At 46.9% G+C, this 22212-nt stretch overlaps 1 protein-coding gene and 1 long non-coding RNA gene across 2 annotated transcripts; both read left to right on the forward strand.

The window, feature by feature from the left end:
- Nucleotides 1-527: 527 nt before the first annotated feature.
- Nucleotides 528-7655, forward strand: LOC122933937. The gene is made up of 3 exons (XR_006388602.1): nt 528-554; nt 638-761; nt 7596-7655. It is a non-coding gene; the product is annotated as an uncharacterized LOC122933937 (long non-coding RNA).
- Nucleotides 7656-8583: 928 nt separating this feature from the next.
- On the forward strand, nt 8584-22147 carry LOC122933839 (gastrula zinc finger protein XlCGF26.1-like). Its single transcript, XM_044288911.1, has 2 exons — nt 8584-8641; nt 19932-22147. Exon 2 carries the CDS (start codon nt 19964-19966, stop codon nt 21728-21730), a length of 1767 nt encoding a protein of 588 aa, XP_044144846.1. The 5' UTR covers nt 8584-8641; nt 19932-19963; the 3' UTR covers nt 21731-22147.
- The last annotated feature ends 65 nt before the right edge of the window (nt 22148-22212 follow it).

Below are 22212 nucleotides of genomic sequence, written 5' to 3' on the forward strand. Positions count from 1 at the left end.
AAGGAAAAAAATGTACTGGTTGGGGGTCACCACAACATGAGGAACTGTATTAAGGGGTCACAGCTTTACAAAGGTTGAGAACCACTGATCTAGATGATACTGGACAATAACAAGGAGGCCTCCACTATGTCTAGAGGAAAGAAGGTTTCTCCACCAACATAGAAGAGGAGTCTTTACTGTAAGAGCAGTGAGACTATGGAGCTCTCTGCCAGAGGAAGGGGTCATGGGGGATTCTCTAGAAGAGTCCAGAAGGGGCCTGGAGGTCTGGAGGGTAAGAATATTCCAGCTTCTAGTGACTAGATTACTGGAGATGGGGCCATGATCCAGGGAGGGATTCTGAGTGTAGATCTGGAGTCAGGGAGGAATGTCTTTCCCTAAGTGTCTCTCTCCATCCACAGGATTACACCATAGTGAAGAAGACATCGGGGGGGACTCCCATCATCCATGAGTCAGGAGGGTGGAGCAGGACCCCCATCACAGAGCCTCCCCCCCTGATACATGAGCAGAAGATCCTAGAACTCACCCACAAGATGATGGAGCTGCTGACTGGAGAGGTGACACTGCTGGGAATGCTGGGAAATTCTCCAGTAACAGCACTGGAGGGGTCTGGGTGATGACGGTGTCATTGTGTTGTCAGGTTCCTGTAAGGTGTCAGGATGTGGCGGTCTATTTCTCAGTGGAGGAGTGGGAGTATGTAGAAGGACACAAGGATCTGTACAAGGAGGCCATGATGGAGGCTCCCCGGCCTCTGACATCACCAGGTAAGAAGAGACGAGGTGAGAAGAGGCCGTGTTAGAGCCTCAGTCCGGTCATGTGCAGTGTGTACACACGTGTAATGACATGTAATGTAGGAGCTCCACATGTTATTCTCCGGTCACATCACGTTAGAGCCTACATTTCCCATATACATCACACTTCTCTATAGGCTCCATCCTCCTGACAGATATAGTGTCCTCTTGGCCTCCATCGGCCGGTACAGTAGATGACACTATTCTATACAGAGGATCCTGCAGGAGAACCTGCGCCGTGCCATATACATGGGGCTTATGGGTGACGTCTGCCCCTGTGTGACTGTATAGAATGATAGGACTGTACAGGGGAGACGTCACCTCCTTCTATCAGAGACCTACGTTAGGAAACCCTCCTGATATCTACCTCTGATGGAAGGCTCAGACTAGGGCTGAAACAATTACTCGATTGAATCGAGTAATTCAACACAAAAAAATCCTTGATGCAAATTTTTTGCATCGAAGATTCATTTGTGTCACGTTCACTCCCGCTCCGTGGTCTCCCACTGGCCCGCAATACTCACCTTTCCAGCAGGGGGCCTCCAGACACTCCACAGCACATCCATGGTCCCGCGCTGCACTGTCCTCCTGACCTGATCATGGCAGAGCAGCGCGATGGAGTGTCGGCGGCGCCCCTGCTGGAAAGGTAAGTTGGTGCGACTACCAATGACGCTGTGCACTACGGGTGTCAGCAGGAGCAGTGGGGAAGAGCTGACGGCTCTGGGGGTGGGGGAGAGTTGACGGCTCCTGGGGGTGGGGGAGAGCTGACGGCTCATGGGGGCGGGGGAGAGCTGACGGCTCTTGGGGACGGGGGAGAGCTGACGGCTCTTGGGGACGGGGGAGAGCTGACGGCTCTTGGGGACGGGGGAGAGCTGACGGCTCTTGGGGACGGGGGAGAGCTGACGGCTCTTGGGGACGGGGGAGAGCTGACGGCTCTGGGGGGAACTGAAGCACTTGGGCTGATCACACTGGGGGGACCGAAGGGTGTTGGGGTCTGATGAGGTTTTTATAAAAGAAAACAGTCTATTAATGAATTTTTTCCTATTGGAGTACTCCATTAATCGTAAAAAATAATCGATAGAATACTTGATTTCTAAAATAATCGTTTACTGCAGCCCTGGCTCAGACTGGGTGTGAACACATCCTTATTCCATAGTCACTTTCCAGTACTTCTCCTCCCTCTAGTCACTCCACAAGCAGAGAAGACACGAGGTGCTATGTGTGACTGGAGGAGAAGGTGGGATCACTGGGCTCTTCTCTCTCCTCCTCCAGTCGGTGGTCCTGTCGGAGTGGACATGTGTCTTCTAGCAGTAGATGTACGGCCCGGAGTGTTCTAGCTGCGGAGGCTGCACAATATGTCATGGGCTCCGTTTTCTTCATGGCGGTGGTGCACCCTATTGGCACTGCCCTCTGTGCAGTCTCCAGATACCCAGATCTCAATCCGTGGGAAGCAGGTCTGATCCATGGATTGTGTAACAGGTAAAGAATCCCAGCTGCTGTGTCTTTGTGAATAAGCTTCTTTTTTATTTTTCCATGAAAGTAAAGAGTCCTACAACCAGGACGCGTTTCGGCATGCAAGCCTTTCTCAACAGGTACATCCAAAAAGAAAAATCAAGTCATATATAGCATATAGTACCGCCCCCTAGTGACGTCTCCACCCTTTCTAGTGGGTGGTATTCAATCAGTAATCAATCAACTAATTAAGCAAAGTAAAACAAAGTAACATTCGGCAGAGATTGTTTTCTACCTCATTGAAGAATCTAAATGTCCTTTTCATCATAAGGCTGAGGTCTAACGGGAATACATAGGAAGTATATTAAACATTTATATTGACATGTTTAACTATTTACAAAAAACCTACAAATGTGTGACCTCATAGTCCCTATTTAGACCCCTTGGGTGCAGTGTGTCAAGGGTATGTATCCAAAAGGCCTCTCTTCTAAGGAGAAGTCTTTTGACATCACCTCCTCTTCTAGGTCTCTTACATTAACCGAGTCTATAGATGGCAAGACACCGGCTTGAGATCGCAGTCCGGATATCGAAAACCCGCGAGATATGGTTCTCAAAGTTCAAGTTCTAGCAGCGAGTCAGTAGGCTCTCGCGATACCCGTCCTTTTTTCCGGAGAGGCGTCCGGCGTCCGCGTGGAGGAGGAGGCAAAATCCACAAAATCCTTCCTATGGGATACACCACATTTTCTTAAGATCATTGCTGATTTGGGTCCAGTTCCCCCAGAGTGCCTCCTGGTGACCATTGACGTCGTGAGTTTGTATACCTCCATTGGTCATCAGGAGGGTATACAAGCTGCTTCAACCATACGGAGTGGGAACAATTATACGATATTAGAGCAAGAGTTTTTTCTTGAGTTATTACATCTTGTCCTGTATGAAAATTATTTCTTATTCATGGATACATTTTACCTCCAGAGGCGTGGCCCCGCGATGGGGTCGAACGTGGCCCCGCGATGGGGTCGAACGTGGCCCCGCGATGGGGTCGAACGTGGCCCCGCGATGGGGTCGAACGTGGCCCCGCGATGGGGTCGAACGTGGCCCCGCCCGATGCAAACATATTTATGTCGACATTTGAAGAAAATAATGTATACAATAATGAATTATTTCGCAAAAATGCTATCATTTGGAAAAGGTTTGTCGACGACATTTCCTGCATATGGGCGGGGACCCGCGAGACCCTATCTGGTTTCATGAATCATCTCAATACTGCTGTTGACGGTTTACGATTTACTGTCACTTGTGACACCAACTTGGTGAGTTTCCTGGACACCAGGGTCATTAAGGACTCTGGTGGTCACTTATCCACAGATATTCATCGCAAGGACACTGATAGAAATAGCATACTCCATTTTAAAAGTGCCCACCCCGTGTCCCTAAAGAAAGCGATCCCCAGATCCCAATACCAAAGAGTCAAACGAATAGTCTCAGATCCAGTCACACAAAATATAAGAATGACAGAGAGATTTCAGGAACGTGGTTATCCACTGACTATTCTGAAAGAAGCCAGAGAAGGGATAGAAGGTGAAAGGGCCTTAAAAGATGGTGTCGAGACGTCCAGAATTGCACTAATCCACAAATTTCATCCATTTAATGTGGGCATTGACAATACAGTCAGGAAACACTGGCATTTGGTGAATAAATCATATCCGCAGGTTGATGAATTTAAACATCCTCCCCTCATCTGCAACAAAAGGAATCCCAATTACCGTGATAAAATAGTACATGCGGATTTGGGTAGCACTAAAGCTATATCCACGCCACGCATGTGTGCATCCCCCTGCCTGCATTGTCTACCGTGCTCCCATGTAATTAAAGGCCCCTCGTTTCATCATCCACATACTGGCAAAAGCTTTGGAGTAAAAGGATTTTTTTACTTGCGACTCATCAAATATATACAGGTCCTTCTCAAATAATCAGCATATTGTGATAAAGTTCATTTATTTTCTGTAATGTGCTGATAAACATTAGACTTTCATATATTTTAGATTCATTACACACAACTGAAGTAGTTCAAGCCTTTTATTGTTTTAATATTGATGATTTTGGCCACAGCTCATGAAAACCCAAATTTCCTATCTAAAAAAATTATCATATTTCATCCGACCAATAAAAGAAAAGTGTTTTTAATACAAAAAAAGTCAACCTTCAAATAATTATGTTCAGTTCTGCACTCAATACTTGGTCGGGAATCCTTTTGCAGAAATGACTGCTTCAATGCGGCGTGGCATGGAGGCAATCAGCCTGTGGCACTGCTGAGGTGTTATGGAGGCCCAGGAGGCTTCAATGCGGCGTGGCATGGAGGCAATCAGCCTGTGGCACTGCTGAGGTGTTATGGAGGCCCAGGATGCTTCAATGCGGCGTGGCATGGAGGCAATCAGCCTGTGGCACTGCTGAGGGGTTATGGAGGCCCAGGATGCTTCAATGCGGCGTGGCATGGAGGCAATCAGCCTGTGGCACTGCTGAGGTGTTATGGAGGCCCAGGATGCTTCAATGCGGCGTGGCATGGAGGCAATCAGCCTGTGGCACTGCTGAGGTGTTATGGAGGCCCAGGAGGCTTCAATGCGGCGTGGCATGGAGGCAATCAGCCTGTGGCACTGCTGAGGTGTTATGGAGGCCCAGGAGGCTTCAATGCGGCGTGGCATGGAGGCAATCAGCCTGTGGCACTGCTGAGGTGTTATGGAGGCCCAGGATGCTGCGATAGCGGCCTTAAGCTCATCCAGAGTGTTGGGTCTTGTGTCTCTCAACTTTCTCTTCCCAATATCCCACAGATTCTCTATGGGGTTCAGGTCAGGAGAGTTGGCAGGCCAATTGAGCCCAGTAATACCATGGTCAGTAAACCATTTACCAGTGGTGTTGGCGCTGTGAGCAGGTGCCAGGTCGTGCTGAAAAATGACATCTTCATCTCCATAAAGCTTTTCAGCAGATGGAAGCATCAAGTGCTCCACAATCTCCTGATAGCGGCTGCATTGACCCTGCCCTTGATAAAACACAGTGGACCAACACCAACAGCTGACATGGCGCCCCAGACCATCACTGACTGTGGGGACTTGACACTGGACTTCAGGCATTTTGGCATTTCCCTCTCCCCAGTCTCCTCCAGACTCTGGCACCTTGATTTCCCAATGACCTGCAACAGTCCGGTGCTGCTTCTCTGTAGCCCAGGTCAGGCGCTTCTGCCGCTGTTTCTGGGGAATGCGGCACCTGTAGCCCATTTCCTGCACACGCCTGTACACGGGGGCTCTGGATGTTTCTACTCCAGACTGAGTCCACTGCTTCCACAGGTCCCCCAAGGTCTGGAATCGGTCCTTCTCCACAATCTTCCTCAGGGTCCGGTCACCTCTTCTCGTTGTGCAGCGTTTTCTGCCACACTTTTTCCTTCCCACAGACTTCCCACTGAGGGGCCTTGATACAGCGCTCTGGGAACAGCCTATTCGGTCAGACATGTCTTTCTGTGTCTCACCCTCTTGCTTGAGGTGTCAATGATGGCCTTCTGGACAGCAGTCAGGTCGGCAGTCTGACCCATGATTGCGGTTTGGAGTAATGAACCAGGCTGGGAGTTTGTAAAAGCCTCAGGAATGTTTTGCAGGTGTTTAGAGTTAATTAGTTGATTCAGATGATTAGGTTAATAGCTCGTTTAGAGAACCTTTTCATGATATGCTAATTTTTTTAGATAGGAATTTGGGTTTTCATGAGCTGTGGCCAAAATCATCAATATTAAAACAATAAAAGGCTTGAACTACTTCAGTTGTGTGTAATGAATCTAAAATATATGAAAGTCTAATGTTTATCAGTACATTACAGAAAATAATCAACTTTATCACAATATGCTAATTTTTTTAGAAGGACCTGTACATCTTATTAAATGCCCTTGTGGCCTGTTATATGTGGGTGAGACAATGCAGGCAGTGAGGGATCGGATCAGTAAGCATAAATCCGGACAAAAAAGCTCATGTTACCGGTCCCACGTCATTTTGAAAAATGTAAACATACTATTGCACGGTTGCGGTTTCAGGTGCTGGAACAGGTGAAGAGACCTAGAAGAGGAGGTGATGTCAAAAGGCTTCTCCTTAGTAGAGAGGCCTTTTGGATACATACCCTTGATACACTGCACCCAAGGGGTCTAAATAGGGACTATGAGGTCACACATTTGTAGGATTTTTGTAAATAGATAAACATGTCAATATAAATGTTTAATATACTTCTTATGTATTCCCGTTAGACCTCAGCCTTATGATGAAAAGGACATTTAGATTCTTCAATGAGGTAGAAAACAATCTCTGCCGAATGTTACTTTGCTTAATTAGTTGATTGATTACTGATTGAATACCACCCACTAGAAAGGGTGGAGACGTCACTAGGGGGCGGTACTATATGCTATATATGACTTGATTTTTCTTTTTGGATGTACCTGTTGAGAAAGGCTTGCATGCCGAAACGCGTCCTGGTTGTAGGACTCTTTACTTTCATGGAAAAATAAAAAAGAAGCTTATTCACAAAGACACAGCAGCTGGGATTCTTTACCTGTTACACATTGGAGGTTGCTCCTCTCCCGTGCAGCGTGCAATACAAGGTGAAGTGCTGACCTGATCCATGGATTGTGGCTTATCAGGCCTTCTTCGCCTGAGCCCATTCTAATGTCTCACATTTATGGTGTACTACTAGTGTACTACCAGATGCTAGCGTCTGAAATGTGTGGTGCAGGGCAGGAAGATTGCAGTCCAGCATGGCCACCTTCTCTCATGCCACCATCCTGGGCTCACAGCAAACCGATCACTGGTAAATGTAATCAGCTAGTCATCTTTCTTTCCCCCATTCAGCTCGTTAGGAGAAAGCTATTGTCTTTCCAGGAAAGGAAACCTGGGGTTGTATACATATAGAGCGTTCTACATCAACTCGGTGGTGTCCACCCCTGGTGGAGAGGACACGGGGAGTAGTTCTTCTGCTTACTTCATCTGGCTGATATAAGATGAGAATCTTTGTTTGGTTCCCTCTCTTGTAATTCCCCCATAAGGTGCTTGGATCTAGGCTTCCTCCACCAGAGAACCATCTAAATCCATCAGTCTCCGAATCTCTTCCACCTGCAGAGAATGAATTACCCTGAGGAAGGAGTGAAAGCGGAGTCTCTGGATGGAACAGCAGCTCCAGGCCTGGGATTTCTATGTGGGTTTGGTAGAAAGTTGGTGAGGAGCAGAACATTGTTATTTAGACCCCGATCACTAAACCTAGAAGTGAAGGAGCTGAGAAAAGAGTCTGATCTATAGACCATGTATTCAGTCACTGTCTGTTTGTTCTCCACAGATGGATCCAGGAGTAGAAGTCCCCCCGAGAGATGTCCCCGTCCTCTGTATTCCCAGGACTGTCCAGAGGAGAAGCTCCCAGAGAACCATCAGGTAGATGGAGCTGAAGTCTCCCCAGAATCTGACCAAAAATGGATTGAACCAAAGATTATTTGACATTTTTCTTCTTTAGGATGAAAATCTGATGGATATTAAGGTTGAGGTTAGAGATGCAGCAGAAGAGGAGACGGATTTATGGGGCAATCAGCAGGGTAAGGAGGGGGGCTGTCATGAGTCACCTGGATACTACTCCCATCATCTCATCATCACATGTAATAATCTCTCCTGTCCCTGTGTGTTTCCTACAGATGGACTCATAGAAGGAAGTCCCCCCGAGAGATGTCCCCGTCCTCTGTATTCCCAGGACTGTCCAGAGGAGAAGCTCCCAGAGAACCATCAGGTAGATGGAGCTGAAGTCTCCTCAGAATCTGACCAGAAAGGGATTGGACAAAAGATCATTTTACATTTTCTTCTTGTTTACAATGAAAATCTGATTGTTATTAAGGTTGAGGTTATGGAAGAAGCAGAAGTGAAGATGGATTTATGGGGCGATCATCAGTGTAAGGAGAGGAGACATCATGTCTATTTTGACGTTCACATAGATACAACTCCCATCATCACATGTAATAATCTCTCCTGTCCCTGTGTGTTTCCTACAGATGGACTCATAGAAGGAAATCCCCCCGAGAGATGTCCCCGTCCTCTGTATTCCCAGGACTGTCCAGAGGAGAAGCTCCCAGAGAACCATCAGGTAGATGGAGCTGAGCCCTATACACATCTATATAGGGGGGTCCTGCAGTCATAGAGGGGTCATAGATTGTGGGGGTCTCTTATGTGGATCTGTTAGATTTCCCACCTGTCTGCTGTATTGTCCTGAATTGTTACAGATGACAAATCAGGGGGAAGATGTGACTGATATTAAAGTGGAGGATGAAGAAGAGCGGATGATGGGCGACCCCCCGTGTAAGAGTGAGGTGGAGGAGGACATTCCAGTCCATGTGACCACAGGTATGGAATAATGAATGGAGGAAGGGAATTGGGAGGTTTCTTCAGGTGATGCCCCACCTTAGAGCTCCAGTAAAGTAGCACTCCGGGCAGTGACCCCTGTGTTATGTGCAGCAGCGGAGGGAGCTGTGACTGCACATAGACATCCTCTCCAAGCTCTTCTCGCCATCTTCTCATGCTCCAGGCTGAACACTCGGCTTAGCATCAGGTTTGAGGGGAACCGGCTAGGATGAATGGCTGCACTAATGGCCGGAATCTGAGAAATTATTTTTTAACCACTTAAGCTCCACAGTCCATGCTGATCTTACTGCAGGACTACAACTGTCAGTTTCTTTCTTGTTTCTTCCGGCCATTCCAATAAGAATGAACCATGTGCTAGTGCTCATTCTTGACCTGCTGCTTCATCAGGACAGTAGCAATCATTCTCTGGATGAGTGGGGGGCCCAGGGGTCACTTTAACCACTAAAGTACTGCTGTGATGTTAAGGCCACAGGAATGTTATATTTTTGCATTCAGACGGCCATACCCTTATTTTTCCACTGATGTAGCCGTACGAAGGCTCCGGACAAATGATTGACAGTTTTCACAGACAACTTGTGATTGATTAACATATAATGATGTCTTCAGCCGGTAATGGAGAAAAAAGCTCTTCATTCTGTGGGTCGGTATGATGAGGGCGATACCAGCAAGTAGAGTTGAGTGGACACCTGGATGTTCGGGTTCGAGAAGTTCGGCCGAACTTCCCGGAAATGTTCGGGATCCGAACTTCGTCCCGAACCCGAACCACATTGAAGTCAATGGGGACCCGAACTTTTCGGCACTAAAAAGGCTGTAAAACAGCCCAGGAAAGAGCTAGAAGGCTGCAAAAGGCAGCAACATGTAGGTAAATCCCTTGCAAACAAATGTGGATAGGGAAATGAATAAAAATTAACCAATATCAATTGGAGAGAGGTCCCATAGCAGAGAATCAGGCTTCACGTCACCCACCACTGGAACAGTCCATTGGCATATATTTAGGCCCCGGCACCCAGACAGAGGAGAGAGGTCCCGTAACAGAGAATCTGGCTTCATGTCAGCAGAGAATCGGTCTTCATGTCATAGCAGAGAATCAGGCTTCATGTCAGCCACCACTGCAACAGTCCATTGTCATATATTTAGGCCCAGCACCCAGGCAGAGGAGAGAGGTCCCGTAACAGAGAATCTGGCTTCATGTCAGCAGAGAATCAGTCTGCATGTCATAGCAGAGAATCAGGCTTCACGTCAGCCACCAGTGCAACAGTCCATTGGCATATATTTAGGCCCCGGCTCCCAGGCAGAGGAGAGAGGTCCCGTAACAGACAATCTGGCTTCATGTCAGCAGAGAATCAGTCTGCATGTCATAGCAGAGAATCAGGCTTCACGTCACCCAACATTGGAACGGTCCATTGTCATATATTTAGGCCCCGGCACCCAGACAGAGGAGAGGTTCATTCAACTTTGGGTAGCCTCGCAATAGAATGGCAAAATGAAAATAAAAATAGGATTGAATGAGGAAGTGCCCTGGAGTCCAATAATATATGGTTAAGGGGAGGTAGTTAATGTCTAATCTGGACAAGGGACGGACAGGTCCTGTGGGATCCATGCCTGGTTCATTTTTATGAACGTCAGCTTGTCCACATTGGCTGTAGACAGGCGGCTGCGTTTGTCTGTAATGACGCCCCATGCCGTGCTGAATACACGTTTAGACAAAACGCTGGCCGCCGGGCAGGCCAGCACCTCCAAGGCATAAAAGGCTAGCTCTGGCCACGTGGACAATTTAGAGACCCAGAAGTTGAATGGGGCCGAACCATCAGTCAGTACGTGGAGGGGTGTGCACACGTACTGTTCCACCATGTTAGGGAAATGTTGCCTCCTGCTAACACGTTGCGTATCAGGTGGTGGTGCAGTTAGCTGTGGCGTGTTGACAAAAGTTTTCCACATCTCTGCCATGCTAACCCTGCCCTCAGAGGAGCTGGCCGTGACACAGCTGCCTTGGCGACCTCTTGCTCCTCCTCTGCCTTGGCCTTGGGCTTCCACTTGTTCCCCTGTGACATTTGGGAATGCTCTCAGTAGCGCGTCTACCAACGTGCGCTTGTACTCGCGCATCTTCCTATCACGCTCCAGTGCAGGAAGTAAGGTGGGCACATTGTCTTTGTACCATGGATCCAGCAGGGTGGCAACCCAGTAGTCCGCACAGGTTAAAATGTGGGCAACTCTGCTGTCGTTGCTTAGGCACTGCAGCATGTAGTCGCTCATGTGTGCCAGGCTGCCCAGGGGTAAGGACAAGCTGTCCTCTGTGGGAGGCGTATCGTCATCGTCCTGCCTTTCCCCCCAGCCACGCACCAGTGATGGGCCCGAGCTGCGTTGGGTGCCACCCCGCTGTGACCATGCTTCATCCTCATCCTCCTCCACCTCCTCCTCATCCTCGTCCTCCTCGTCCTCCAGTAGTGGGCCCTGGCTGGCCACATTTGTACCTGGCCTCTGCTGTTGCAAAAAACCTCCCTCTGAGTCACTTCGAAGAGACTGGCCTGAAAGTGCTAAAAATGACCCCTCTTCCTCCTCCTCCTCCTGGGCCACCTCCTCTTCCATCATCGCCCTAAGTGTTTTCTCAAGGAGACATAGAAGTGGTATTGTAACGCTGATAACGGCGTCATCGCCACTGGCCATGTTGGTGGAGTACTCTAAACAGGGCACACAGGTCTCGCACGGAGGCCCAGTCATTGGTGGTGAAGTGGTGCTGTTCCGCAGTGCGACTGACCCGTGCGTGCTGCAGCTGAAACTCCACTATGGCCTGCTGCTGCTCGCACAGTCTGTCCAGCATGTGCAAGGTGGAGTTCCACCTGGTGGGCACGTCTCATATGAGGCGGTGAGCGGGAAGGCCGAAGTTACGCTGTAGCGCAGACAGGCGAGCAGCGGCAGGATGTGAACGCCGGAAGCGCGCACAGACGGCCCGCACTTTATGCAGCAGCTCTGACATGTCGGGGTAGTTGTGAATGAACATCTGCACCACCAAATTCAGCACATGCGCCAAGCAAGGGATGTGCGTCAAACCGGCTAGTCCCAGAGCTGCAACGAGATTTCGCCCATTATCACACACCACCAGGCCGGGCTTGAGGCTCACCGGCAGCAACCACTCGTCGGTCTGTTGTTCTATACCCCGCCACAACTCCTGTGCGGTGTGGGGCCTGTCCCCCAAACATATGAGTTTCAGAATGGCCTGCTGAAGTTTACCCCGGGCTGTGCTGAAGTTGGTGGTGAAGGTGTGTGGCTGACTGGATGAGCAGGTGGAAGAAGAGGAGGAGGAAGCTGAGTAGGAGGAGGTGGCAACAGGAGGCAAAGAATGTTGCCCTGTGATCCTTGGCGGCGGAAGGACGTGCGCCAAACAGCTCTCCGCCTGGGGCCCAGCCGCCACTACATTTACCCAGTGTGCAGTTAGGGAGATATAGCGTCCCTGGCCGTGCTTACTGGTCCACGTATCTGTGGTTAGGTGGACCTTGCCACAGATGGCGTTGCGCAGTGCACACTTGATTTTATCGGACACTTGGTTGTGCAGGGAAGGCACGGCTCTCTTGGAGAAGTAGTGGTGGCTGGGAACAACATACTGTGGGACAGCAAGCAACATGAGCTGTTTGAAGCTGTCTGTGTCCACCAGCCTGAATGACAGCATTTCATAGGCCAGTAGTTTAGAAATGCTGGCATTCAGGGCCAGGGATCGAGGGTGGCTAGGTGGGAATTTACGCTTTCTCTCAAATGTTTGTGAGATGGAGAGCTGAACGCTGGCGTGTGACATGGTTGAGACGCTTGGTGACGGAGGTGGTGGTGGTGGTGTTGGTGGTACATCCCCTGTTTGCTGGGCGGCAGGTGCCAACGTTCCTCCAGAGGCGGAGGAAGAGGCCGAGGCGGCAGCAGCAGAAGAGGCCGAGGCGGCAGCAGCAGAAGAGGCCGAGGCGGCAGCAGCAGAAGAGGTAGCAGGGGGAGCCTGAGTGACTTCCTTGGTTTTAAGGTGTTTACTCCACTGCAGTTCATGCTTTGCATGCAGGTGCCTGGTCATGCAGGTTGTGCTAAGGTTCAGAACGTTAATGCCTCGCTTCAGGCTCTGATGGCACAGCGTGCAAACCACTCGGGTCTTGTCGTCAGCACATTGTTTGAAGAAGTGCCATGCCAGGGAACTCCTTGAAGCTGCCTTTGGGGTGCTCGGTCCCAGATGGCGGCGGTCAGTAGCAGGCGGAGTCTCTTGGCGGCGGGTGTTCTGCTTTTGCCCACTGCTCCCTCTTTTGCTACGCTGTTGGCTCGGTCTCACCTCTGCCTCTTCCTCCGAACTGTGAAAGTCAGTGGCACGATCTTCATTCCATGTGGGGTCTAGGACCTTATCGTCCCCTGCATCGTCTTCCACCCAGTCTTGATCCCTGACCTCCTGTTCAGTCTGCACACTGCAGAAAGACGCAGCAGTTGGCACCTGTGTTTCGTCATCATCAGAGACATGCTGAGGTGGTATTCCCATGTCCTCATCATCAGGAAACATAAGTGGTTGTTCGTCAGTGCATTCTATGTCTTCCACCGCTGGGGAAGGGCTAGGTGGATGCCCTTGGGAAACCCTGCCAGCGGAGTCTTCAAACAGCATAAGAGACTGCTGCATAACTTGAGGCTCAGACAGTTTCCCTGATATGCATGGGGGTGATGTGACAGACTGATGGGGTTGGTTTTCAGGCGCCATCTGTGCGCTTTCTGCAGAAGACTGGGTGGGAGATAATGTGAACGTGCTGGATCCACTGTCGGCCACCCAATTGACTAATGCCTGTACCTGCTCAGGCCTTACCATCCTTAGAACGGCATTGGGCCCCACCAAATATCGCTGCAAATTCTGGCGGCTACTGGGACCTGAGGTAGTTGGTACACTAGGACGTGTGGCTGTGGCAGAACGGCCACGTCCTCTCCCAGCACCAGAGGGTCCACTAACACCACCGCGTCCGCGTCCTTTACTAGATGTTTTCCTCATTGTTACCGTTCACCACAATAAGAAAAATATTATTTGGCCTAATGTATTGTATTCAAATTCAGGCCTTTTTTTACAGACACCTAACACTATCTGGCATCTATTTAGGTCCCGTATTACACTAATACAGGCACAGCAGTAACCACCGATTTAGCTGACTATAAATTTTAGGCCTAGTATTTAGGCGCTGGGTGACAGGTTTACGTTTACTGACAGAATTAGACTGGGATATGGCCAAAAAATAACCACACTATTGAGGGTTAAATGCACTTGGTGGCAGCTTGTGCTGGCACACCACAAGACACAAAATGGCTGCCGATCGCCCCAGAAAAAAGTGACTGAAAAACGCTCTGGGCAGCCTAAAAACAGTGAGCAATTCAATAGCAGCAGTTCAATCATCCACAGCTGCAGATCGATCACTGGATGGAGTCTTTTGGAGGAGTTAATCTGCCTAATCTCGCCCTAACGTCGCAGCTGCAACCTCTCCCTACACTGATCAGAGCAGAGTGACGGGCGGCGCTACGTGACTCCAGCTTAAATAGAGGCTGGGTCACATGGTGCTCTGGCCAATCACAGCCATGCCAATAGTAGGCATGGCTGTGACGGCCTCTTGGGGCAAGTAGTATGACGCTTGTTGATTGGCTACTTTGCAGCCTTTCAAAAAGCGCCAAGAAAGCCACGAACACCGAACCCGGACTTTTACGAAAATGTGTCACGGACACCCCAAAATTCGGTACGAACCCGAACTATACAGTTCGGGTTCGCTCAGCCCTACCAGCAAGGTCTAGTTTATGCACAATAACAGCAAAAAGAATCTATGAAGCTGCCATCCAAAAGGTGTGTCGTGGTCATCTTTCTGTCGATGCCGCCATATGTCGCTTGTTCTTTACAGAACGAGAGGCGCTTTTCACTGGTTTCATTTTGGGACGTACATAGGACTTATGGTTTAAAGAGGTCTTCTGAAAACATCACACAGGAAGGGGGTCAAATCCTGGCACCCCCGCCCATCAGCTGTTTGAGGAAGCCGAGGCACTTACTGGAGATCTCACAGCTTACCAAGCACAGCGCCGTACATTATATCCTGGAGATATGTGGTATCGCTGTACGGCTACTTTCACATCTGAGGTTTTGCTGTCCGGTTTTAGGATCTGGCAGGGGATCTCAAAACCACAGCAAAACGCTTCTGTTATAAGAATACGACTGGGTGCATCCATTCAGAACGGATTCGGTTGTATTATACCGGAAAAAAACGAATCCGGCACCATTGACTTCCATAGTTTTTGGTGCTGGATCTCCTTCAGTTTCCCATGCCGCACGCTTGCAGCAACTTTGTGTCCGGCGTGGGAACGCAATAAACCGGAACGGAATGCATTTTGGTGCACTGCATTCCAGTTTGTTTAGTTGTGTCCCCATTGACAATGAATTGAGACAAAACTGAAGCGTTGATGTGAAGTAGCCGAAGGGTACTTTCACATTTGCGTTGTGAGGATCCGGCAGGCAGTTCCATCGCAGGAACTGCCTGCCGGATCCGGAAATCCGTAAGCAAACGGATATAATTTGTAGACGGATGCGGATCCGTCTGACAAATGCATTGAAATTCCGGATCCATCTCTCCGGTGTCATCTGTCATCATGCGCAGACCGGGAAACCAGATCCGGTTTTCCGGAACACTTGGTACTGGATCCAGCATTAATACATTTCAATGGGAATTAATGCCGACATGCTGCGGTATTTTCTCCAGCCAAATACCGTAAAGGGACTGAACTGAAGACCTCCTGATGCATCCTGAATGGATCGCTTTCCATTCAGAAAGCATTAGGATAAAACTGAAGTGTTTTTTTTTTCCCGATATTGAGCCCCTGTGACGGAACTCAATACCGGAAAAGAATGACGCTAGTGTGAAAGTACCCTGATTTATTATTAAAGCGCCATTCATCCCATAGCGCTGTACATATGATAAGCGGTGCACATACATAATACAGACATCTGCACTAAGCATGAACAAGACGAGTTACTGACTGGTACAGAAGGAGAGAGGGCCCTGCCCGCGAGGCTTACAATCTACATGGGATGGGAGAAGGACACCGTAGGTGCGGGTGAAGCTGGCATGGCGGTATAGAGGCAGCAGGGTCACTGGTTGTAGGCTTGTCTGAAGAGGTGGGTTTATACTGACCCGGAGAATGAAAGAAACAGGTCATCGTACGCAACATTAAATGGTGCCCTTAGAAAATGTAATTTGTCCTAGAATCTAAGCCCTCATACGGCTATGTGACTGGAAAGGTAAAGGGTTATGGCTATGGGAAGGCAGGGAGTGGAAAATGAAAATGCAAAAACAGAAAATCATAGGATGCTGAAAGGGTTATTCTGCACTAATAGTCTAGCGTGCTGGCTTATGGTACCTGCACACGGTGTGGATTTATGTGAAGGAAATCTGCACCAAAAAGCACACAAATCTGTATTATTTATGCCAGTTTTGGTGCATTTTTCGTGCCACAGATTTTCATGTGGTTTTGCTGTTTATATTAACAACCATTGAAGTCCTTGGTTAAAACCCCTCTACAGAAGGTGCAGAATTGCACAAATAATTGACATGCCGCCACACGGAAGAGAATAATCAAGGTGTCCATGAGACTTGTCAGATCTCCTTCACTTTGCTGGTCCTGTATTACGCTGTGGTTTTTCCGCATGAAATCCTCGCAGAATAACCTTGTGCTCCACATGGTGTGCAGCCACCCTTAACGAAGTCTGCGACAGAGGCTTCCGAGGGAGATTTCAACAAAGATGTGACTGAAGCCTTTAAGGGCTTATTATACAGAGCGATTATTGAGCGAGTTCTCGTATGATTGTTTATATGCTGCATGTAATAGCGTGCAGCAATCAGATGGCAAACGATAAATTGTTTCTCTTCCAAATTTCCGGCTGCCGACTGAAGGTTATCATTAGTTGCCCACAAGTCTCCTTAGCAGTGGGAATGCTGTAGGGGAGAACAATGGCGTTCACGAGAGAATGTTTTGTTTGCGATTTATTGGTTAATAACAATATTGTTCCTGATGGATCCACTTCTGGCTTTCGCTTGAAAAACTGTGTCAAAAATTAAACTGTGTATAAAATACTTAAATAAAAACGATAAAGTTTGTTTCTAGCCCAATAGGAACATTATACATCAGTCCGTTTTTCTAGCTTTAAAGGGGTATTCCCACCTGGGATATTTATGGCATATCCTAAAGATGGTGCCATAAATGTCAGATAGGTGCAGGTGACCCGCTGCTATCTCCAGAACGGGGCTCCGTTTCACCCAGCTGGGAATGGAGAAGTGGACGCTGCTCTCTCCTTTCAATTTAATAGCAGTTCCAAAAATAGTTTAGTCCGAGCACTTGGCTGTTTTCAGGAGTGCTATTGATGTAAATGGAGAGAGCTGCTCATGCATGCTCACCTCTCCATTCTTGGTCGGACGCAACAGAGCGTTTGGGTGGGTCCCAGAAGTGGGAGCAGCAGCTATTGGACATGAATGGCATATCCTGTAAAAATCCCAGATAGGAAAACCCCTTAACCACTTCAGCCCCGCTAGCTGAAACCCCCTTAATGACCAGGCCACTTTTTACACTTCTGCACTACACTACTTTCACCGTTTATCGCTCGGTCATGCAACTTACCACCCAAATGAATTTTACCTCCTTTTCTTCTCACTAATAGAGCTTTCATTTGGTGGTATTTCATTGCTGCTGACATTTTTACGTTGATTGTTATTAATCGAAATTTAACGGTTTTTTTTGCAAAAAAATGACATTTTTCACTTTCAGTTGTAAAATTTTGCAAAAAAACGACATCCATATATAAATTTTTTGCTAAATTTATTGTTCTACATGTCTGTGAATTTCCGCTTTTTGAAGCAGCTCTGACTTTCTGAGCACCTGTCATGTTTTCTGAGGTTCTACAATGCCCAGACAGTACAAACACCCCACAAATGACCCCATTTCGGAAAGTAGACACCCTAAGGTATTCGCTGATGGGCATAGTGAGTTCATAGAACTTTTTATTTTTTGTCACAAGTTAGCGGAAAATGATGATTTATTTTATTTTTTTCTTACAAAGTCTCATATTCCACCAACTTGTGACAAAAAATAAAAAATTCTAGGAACTCGCCATGCCCCTCACGGAATACCCTGAGGTGTCTTCTTTCCAAAATGGGGGTCACTTGTGGGGTAGTTATACTGCCCTGGCATTTTAGGGGCCCATATGCGTGAGAAGTAGTTTGCAATCAAAATCTGTAAAAAATGACCGGTGAAATCCGAAAGGTGCACTTTGGAATGTGTGCCCCTTTGCCCACCTAGGCTGCAAAAAAGTGTCGCACATCTGGTATCGCCGTACTCGGGAGAAGTTGGGGAATGTGTTTTGGGGTGTCATTTTACATATACCCATGCTGGGTGAGAGAAATATCCTGGTCAAATGCCAACTTTGTATAAAAAAAATGGGAAAAGTTGTCTTTTGCCAAATGCCAGGGCAGTATAAATACCCCACGAGTTCATAGAATTTTTTTTTTTTTGGGCACAAGTTAGCGGAATTTTTTTTTATTTTTATTTTTTTCTCCCTTTCCGCTAACTTGGGACAAAAATTTCAATCTTTCATGGACTCAATATGCCCCTCACGGAATACCTTGGGGTGTCTTCTTTCCAAAATGGGGTCACATGTGGGGTATTTATACTGCCCTGGCATTTTAGGGGCCCTAAAGCGTGAGAAGAAGCCTGGAATATAAATGTCTAAAAAATGTTACGCATTTGGATTCCGTGAGGGGTATGGTGAGTTCATGTGAGATTTTATTTTTTGACACAAGTTAGTGGAATATGAGACTTAGTAAGAAAAAAACCAAACAATTTCCGCTAACTTGGGCAAAAAAAATGTCTGAATGGAGCCTTACAGGGGGGTGATCAATGACATGGGGTGATCGGGAGTGTATATGAGGTGATCACCCCCCTGTAAGGCTCCATTCAGACGTCCGTATGATTTTTACGGATCCACGGATACATGGATCGGATCCGCAAAACACATACGGACGTCTGAATCGAGCCTTACAGGGAGGTGATCACCCATATAGATTCCCTGATCACCCCCCTGTAAGGCTTCATTCAGACGTCCGTATGTGTTTTGCGGATCCGATCCATGTATCCGTGGATTCATAAAAATCATACGGACGTCTGAATGGAGCCTTACAGGGGGGTGATCAATGACAGGGGGGTGATCACCTATATAGACTCCCTGATCACCCCCCTGTTATTGATCAGCCCCCTGTAAGGCTCCATTCAGACGTCCGTATGATTTTTACGGATCCACAAAACACATTACGACGTCTGAATGGAGCCTTACAGGGGGGTGATCAATGACAGGGAGGTGATCACCCATATAGATTCCCTGATCACCCCCCTGTCATTGATCACCCCCCCTGTAAGGCTCCATTCAGACGTCCGTATGTGTTTTGCGGATCCGTAAAAATCATACGGACGTCTGAATAAAGCCTTACAGGGGGGTGATCAATGACGGGGGTGATCAGGGAATCTATATGGGTGATCACCTCCCTGTCATTGATCACCCCCCTGTAAGGCTCCATTCAGACGTCGTAATGTGTTTTGTGGATCCGTAAAAATCATACGGACGTCTGAATGGAGCCTTACAGGGGGGTGATCAATAACAGGGGGGTGATCAGGGAGTCTATATAGGTGATCACCTCCCTGTCATTGATCACCCCCCTGTAAGGCTCCATTCAGACGTCCGTACGTGTTTTGCGGATCCGATCCGTAAAAATCATACGGACGTCTGAATGGAGCCTTACAGGGGGGTGATCAGGGGTTCATAAGGGGTTAATAAGTGACAGGAGGGGGGGGTGGTAGTAGTGTAGTGGTGTTTTGTGGTACTTTACTGAGCTACCTGTGTCCTCTGGTGGTCGATCCAAACAAAAGGGACCACCAGAGGACCAGGTAGCAGGTATATTAGACGCTGTTATCAAAACAGCATCTAATATACCTGTTAGGGGTTAAAAAAAAAAAAAAAAAAAAAAAAAATCACATATCCACCCTGCCAGCGAACGATCGCCGCTGGCAGGCTGGAGATCCACTCGCTTACCTTCCGATCCTGTGAACGCGTGCGTTCACAGGAAATCACGGCTCTCGCAAGATGACGCGTATATGCGTGACTCTGCGCAGAGCTGCCGCCTCCGGACCGCAGATCTGCGTTAGGCGGTCCGGAGGTGGTTAAACAAGAAATCATGAAATCTAATTTTAATCCTAACAGAAAATCCCAGAAAGAAGTCTGATGGAAACGTGATGTTATCACAAGATTATAAAGTAGAAGATGAAAATATCGAACAGCGCTCTTCAGAAGACTTCATTACCTGTAATGTACATTCAGGACTTCACAGTACAGATCTATCATATAACCCCCCTAATCATGAGGAACCTGCTCCTGCCCAATCACAGATTGTTACAAGTACCGGGCAGAAAGGGGGAGGGAAATCTTTTACAAGTAAATCAAATCTTGTTACACACGAGAGAATTCACACAGGAGAGAAGCCATATTCATGTTCAGAATGTGGAAAATATTTTTCAAATAAATCAAATCTTAATACACATGAACGAATTCACAAAGGAGAGAAACCGTATTCATGTTCAGTATGTGGAAAATGCTTTACAAGGAAATCACATCTTATTACACATGAGATAATTCACACAGGAGAGAAGCCGTATTCATGTTCACATTGTGGGAAGTGCTTTACACGTAAATCAAGCATTGTTAAACATGAGAGAATTCACACAGGAGATAAACCATTTTCATGTTCAGAATGTGGGAAATGTTTTACAAATAAATCTAGTCTTATTACACATGACAGAATTCACACAGGAGAGAAGCCCTATTCATGTTCAGAATGTGGGAAATGTTATGTCTTTAAAGATAATCTTAAGGATCACCAGAGAATTCACACAGGAGAGAAGCCATATTCATGTTCACTGTGTGATAAATGTTTTTCAGATAGATCAAGTCTTTTTACCCATGAACGAATTCACAAAGGAGAGAAACCGTATTCATGTTCAGTATGTGGAAAATGCTTTACAAGGAAATCACATCTTATTACACATGAGAGAATTCACACAGGAGAGAAGCCGTATTCATGTTCACAATGTGGGAAGTGCTTTACACGTAAATCAAGCATTGTTAAACATGAGAGAATTCACACAGGAGAGAAGTCCTATTCATGTTCAGAATGTGGGAAATGTTTTACAAACAAATCAAATCTAATTAAACATGAGATATTTCACACAGGAGAGAAGCCATATTCATGTTCAGAATGTGGAAAATGTTTTTTAAATAAATCAAATCTTAATACACATAAGAGAATTCACACAGGAGATAAACCATTTTCATGTTCAGAATGTGGGAAATGTTTTACAAAGAAATCATATCTTGTTACACATGAGAGAAGAAGTCACACAGGAGAGAAGCCCTATTCATGTTCAGAATGTGGGAAATGTTTTGTCTTTAAAGCTAATCTTAAGGATCACCAGAGAATTCACACAGGAGAGAGACTATATTCATGCTCATTATGTGGAAAATGCTTTACAGATAAATCTAGTCTTATTACACATGACAGAATTCACACAGGAGAGAAGCCATATTCATGTTCAGAATGTGGAAAATGTTTTTCAAATAAATCAAATCTTAATACACATGAGAGAATTCACACAGGAGAGAAGCCCTATTCATGTTCAGAATGTGAGAAATGTTTTTCAAGCAAATCAAATCTAATTAAACATGAGAGAATTCACATAGGAGCGAAACCCTATTCATGTTCAGAATGTGGAAAATGTTTTGTCACCAAAACCAATCTTAAGGATCACCAGAGAATTCACACAGGAGAGAAGCCCTTCTCATGTTCAGAATGTGGCAAATGTTTTGTCACCAAACCCAATCTTAAGGCTCACCAGAGAATTCACACAGGGGAGAAGCCCTTTTCATGTTCAGAATGTGGCAAATGTTTTACCAAAAAATCAATCCTTGTTGCTCATGAAAGAAGCCACTCAGGAGAGAAGACGTGATGTTCTACATGAGAAGTAAGAAAAATGTCTTACTGTGGAGGGAAGTGCCAGATATGTGTATATGTATGTGTATATATAGTTGAAAAATGGGGCAGTACTACTTAAGCAATGCAATCCGGGTGCCTGTGTTGAACCCTTGATCACGGGTGTATTTATACACTGAAGAAATCCAGGGCACTCCTGTAGATGTGCCTTTATTCACACATGTCACAGCAGCCATGTTTCGGACCTCTCACAGAACCTTCCTTAACCCGAGTGAATTATAAAGTGCGGAGTGCAAAAATGTATACACAACATGAATAATTAATTACAAATCAATAAACCTTAAAAGTGTATGTCTTGTTGATAAATCCCTCATTTAGAGTGTTATCCTCCTGGAATATAGTGCATATAACCATGATTAAACACCAAAGTAATATCAACCATATTCTTCTTGTGTCATAATTCCATAATATAGTGTTATTGTGTCCATAATACACTAA

The sequence above is a fragment of the Bufo gargarizans genome, chromosome 4, assembly GCF_014858855.1.
Source record: "Bufo gargarizans isolate SCDJY-AF-19 chromosome 4, ASM1485885v1, whole genome shotgun sequence".
Classification (NCBI taxonomy): domain Eukaryota; kingdom Metazoa; phylum Chordata; class Amphibia; order Anura; family Bufonidae; genus Bufo; species Bufo gargarizans.

Bases quoted from the DNA above. Each gene is read 5' to 3' on its own strand.
- LOC122933839 (XM_044288911.1), top strand. From the start codon at position 19,964: ATGTTATCACAAGATTATAAAGTAGAAGATGAAAATATCGAACAGCGC.